This window comes from Sinocyclocheilus anshuiensis, unplaced genomic scaffold, assembly GCF_001515605.1.
Source record: "Sinocyclocheilus anshuiensis isolate Anshui unplaced genomic scaffold, SAMN03320099.WGS_v1.1 scaffold668, whole genome shotgun sequence".
Classification (NCBI taxonomy): Eukaryota; Metazoa; Chordata; class Actinopteri; order Cypriniformes; family Cyprinidae; genus Sinocyclocheilus; species Sinocyclocheilus anshuiensis.
The window spans coordinates 282698-286693 of record NW_015557097.1 but is presented as its reverse complement, the minus strand read 5'-3'; the positions used below and the strand labels follow the sequence as shown (position 1 = coordinate 286693).

The 3996-nt window shown below is 38.8% G+C and overlaps 1 protein-coding gene across 1 annotated transcript in view; it reads right to left on the bottom strand.

The window, feature by feature from the left end:
- The window catches only part of arcn1a (archain 1a), a 12003-nt gene extending 8210 nt beyond the window's left edge, over positions 1–3793 (bottom strand). The window contains exons 1-2 of the mRNA XM_016472343.1: positions 3485–3793; positions 1905–2168 (exon numbers count right to left, since the gene is read on the bottom strand). Coding sequence (XP_016327829.1) covers positions 1905–2168; positions 3485–3487 — 267 coding nt within the window. The 5' untranslated portion in view covers positions 3488–3793. The remainder of the gene's footprint in view (positions 1–1904; positions 2169–3484) is intronic.
- Positions 3794–3996: the final 203 nt, after the last annotated feature.

The following is a 3996-nucleotide window of genomic DNA, read 5'->3' as shown; positions in this document are numbered from 1 at the left end:
TATATATATATATGTATGTAGATGTCACTTCCAAAACTTTTCAAAGTGTAATTGGCCATCGGTCCTCTTACCAGCATGAAAAACAATACTTTTATTCGACGTATTATAGCTATATTGCCTGGAAAGTGTGAAAGACCGCTCACTTTACAATTACTAAAAAGCTGTCACTCAACCCAGTTTGCAATCTCACAACGTTTCATTAAAATAAATAAAGTTGTCTACACTGCATAATAAATCTCTAACACACATTGTGTCATTGTTTGTTAATGAGAGATGATTCGCAAAAGAGTGAGCATATAACTCTGCACCGAAAAGAGTGGTGAGTGGATTCAAACTTAAACACCTCTGATTGTCCATTGCATTCAAGAGATCAACAAAAATGTCTGTGATTGGCTTCATTTCTCACCGCTGCAAAAACACGCTGTAAAGAGGAACATTTCACTCTCTCCATAGCTCAAACTCAAAAACCCAATGGAGCGTTTGCTAAATCGGTTTCACCAATAAAGTTATATCATTACAGTATCAACTGAGTGTGCTTTTGCTTTGGTTTCAGGGTGCTTGTATTTAAATTTGACTCTGTGATGGTTTTTTTTACCCGTTTTATTTATTTTGTAATTATTTGAGATTAAACATTAATTGGCATACCCCCTACGAACCCCCGGTTGAAGACCCTTGCTTAGGGTTGGGTATCGTTTGAATTTTATCAATTCCGATTCCGATTCTACTTATCGATTCCGATTCTTTTCGATTCCAATGTGATTAAATAATGATATCAAACATTTATCCTGTGTCTCTTTTTTGCAAACCATTTATTGGAGCTGAATACCATGAACAAAAAAACAACAGGATACAACAGGCATGTAATTCATGAATTAATGATAAATTACTCACTCAAGATGTACTTGTTTCATTACTGGATGAATCAGCGTTCTTGAATGAATCTCTTGTATGATTCAAAGACAAATACATTTTAACAGCCCCTTTTCGCCACCTACTGGCATAACAATGTAATCGATAAATCTTCATTTGAAGTGTCAAATTACTTTCAAAAGGTGATTTACTCTATTTTAACTGCTACCGTACACATCGCACACACAGTTTATATCTGAACTATAAACTTTTATCCCAGTACTTCTGTGATTTGAATGTTTGTAACACAGAAATAATGATACTGTGTGGCTGAAGAGACTGTGAAGCTGTTTCATTCATGACAGACAGCTGCTCTCTTTAGGTCAGTGGCAGCACGAACGAAGATTTAAATGTTCAAATCACACTGGTGTGATCGTACTCTGCACGGACGAACCAAGTGATCACCACATTGATTGCACACGTCAAAGGTTGAGGAATGGAAGACGAATCATTGTAATTTAGGAATAGAATCACGTTGGTGTTTGAATCGCAATCTTTAACGATCTATTAAATTAAAGTGCTTTGTCATGTTGGTGGTGACACCTCTCTTGCAACATGTTTAGCTATCACAGATATTATACTTAGCTTTTTTGGCTTCTGATCGCAAATGTAGCCAAACTTTGGAGCGCTTAGGTTAGCGAGCAAGGTCCTGGCAGATCGCATTCGCTAGGTCCGGTCCTCAGATGAAGAAAAAAAAAGCGCATAGGAATCGATAGGCAGAATTGAAATTTTAATTTGACAACAAGTATCCGATTCCTGACCTTAAGTATCCGATTCTGGAATCAGAATCGATTTTAGATTCCCAACCCTACCCTTGCTATATACAGTTATAAGATGTAAAATATACAGGCACCGTGATCCCATAATGCCTGAAACATTCATTTTACAATGAATTTCTCACAACAAAACATGAACACTGAGATGTATCAAGAAGACATAATTAAGTTATCCATAAAAAGTCTTTTATTCCATCGTGCATACTGTTACTATCATACCACGCGTGAGAAGAGACGCAGTGTCTCCAGGTCCTCCAGTATGTTACTGTTCTTGGTGGTGACCAGCACCATGTAGAGCTTCTCCAGAGGCTGGTAGACGTAGCGCACACTCTCAGTCTCCACAAACGTGTGCTGTTTGCCGGAGTTCATCAGTTTGGGGAAAGCAGCCAGCAGACCCTCCACTCTCGTCCGTGTCATCTCCACAAACTGCCGTGACACCAGGGCTTTACCCGCCTTGGTGCAGACTGCTGCTGCCAACAGCACCTGGAGAAGAGTTATTCAACAACAATCTTAAGGAGCCATTTCAAAAATGCAAAGAGGTTTTTAACGGGATGGAGGTCAGAAGTGGGAGTAAAATAACAGATGCCCCCAGCCACGTTTAGGTCCAATGTCTGGACCCACCTCTGCTTTTTTTACGATTGATGGGACAAACAAAATCGACAAAGAGTACAGTACGCAATATGCAAGAACTGCATTATTTGCATGTGCTTTAAAGCCTTGCCGGTTAAACATTTCATTCGCGTGCTGTTCTGACGTGTGCTTTTTCTGAGAAATCAAGAAATCGATGGGATGAAGAGTTTTGTGGTCTGTTTAGCAAGATATTAAATTACACAGTCTTCAGGATGCATTTACTGACTGCATTTATGAAAAGACAGCTGCTACAAAATACTACAAAGCAACGCTCAATGAGACAAGCTAGCACCCATTACAAAACAATGAGCAAAGACTTTGTATAGAATTAATATATCAACCTTTCCATAAAACATTTCCAACTGTACAAAATCTATCAGATAATAAATTTAAGTATGACTCACAAAATGCAGCTTCTATCCATCTACTCTTATTTTCTGAATGAAAACCTGTGTGGTTTCTTTCTTTCTGATGCTCTCAATTCTTGGGAAAATAAAATATTCCAGTTTAGACAATTTACAGAAAAGCTTTGAAACAATTCGTCCGGTTTCAACTGATCTGATCTTACAGAAAAGTCAATTTGCATGAATACAAATACTAGTTGTAACTTTACCAAATTAGACAAAAATAAGACAAAAACGTTTGAATTGATCTGAATGGTTGTTATTTTCATGTTAACTTATTGCAGTATTTCTAAACATTAATTATGCCAGCAGTGAATTCAAGGCTAACACAATGTGACCACGTCAACAGATTTTACAAATGAGCTAACGTTTGATATTTCGGACAAAAAACCATTTAGCCCCACTGTTATTTATCACAGACTTACATATCTGATTCGTTATCACAGACACGTTTAATGAGAAGCTGATAGACTAAGTTACAGGCCTGCTGAACTGCGAATATTTGACTCTGGTGTAGCTCACTGTTCATTCCTCATATTGCGAGTTTAACAGCTCAAGAAGCGACATTATACACAGACATGACCACTGAGCTAATTTTCAATTTGACAATACGCTAAATGTAATGTTTCTCTTGATTAAATACACATATCGAGCAATAAATCAGTCTGTGGTTCATTTCGTTAGCTAGCAGCAATCTCTCATGTAGAAACCGGAACCCGTCGTCAAAATAATTTGTTGTACATAAACGAATAAAGATGAACTCACCATTTTCAGTGTCTGATATGTTTTCTGCGTTTAATCTTCTAAACGCCGATTGTGTGGTTGTATAAATGCTGTGCGGAGATAAATAAAACTGTAATTTGTGTGCAGTGCACTGCTCCGCGGCTCAATATGGCAGAAGTATAAGCCACGTCTCCAACCGGAAGCGGCTCGTCAGCGGGGGAAAAGGGCAGCGCAACATATGTGGAGGATCCAACATCATCAGCAGCAGGAGTAGTATGGCGCACTTCGTGCCAAAATCAAACGTTCGAACGACCGACCGACCGACCGATCGAACGTGAAACCGAACGTCTTGAGCTTTGAGCGTCTTACGCTGCAGGTGACCCACGTGACGACAAGACGTGACGTCAGCGTCTTGAAATTAGCTGTTTTTTAACATTTCCATGGTTGACTGTCATGGTGAAAAAACAACTAAACATTTTGACCAGTGTGGCTCACACGATGACAAAAATACTTTGTTTTGGTGGCCTTGGCCAAATTCACGATGACCATGGGAT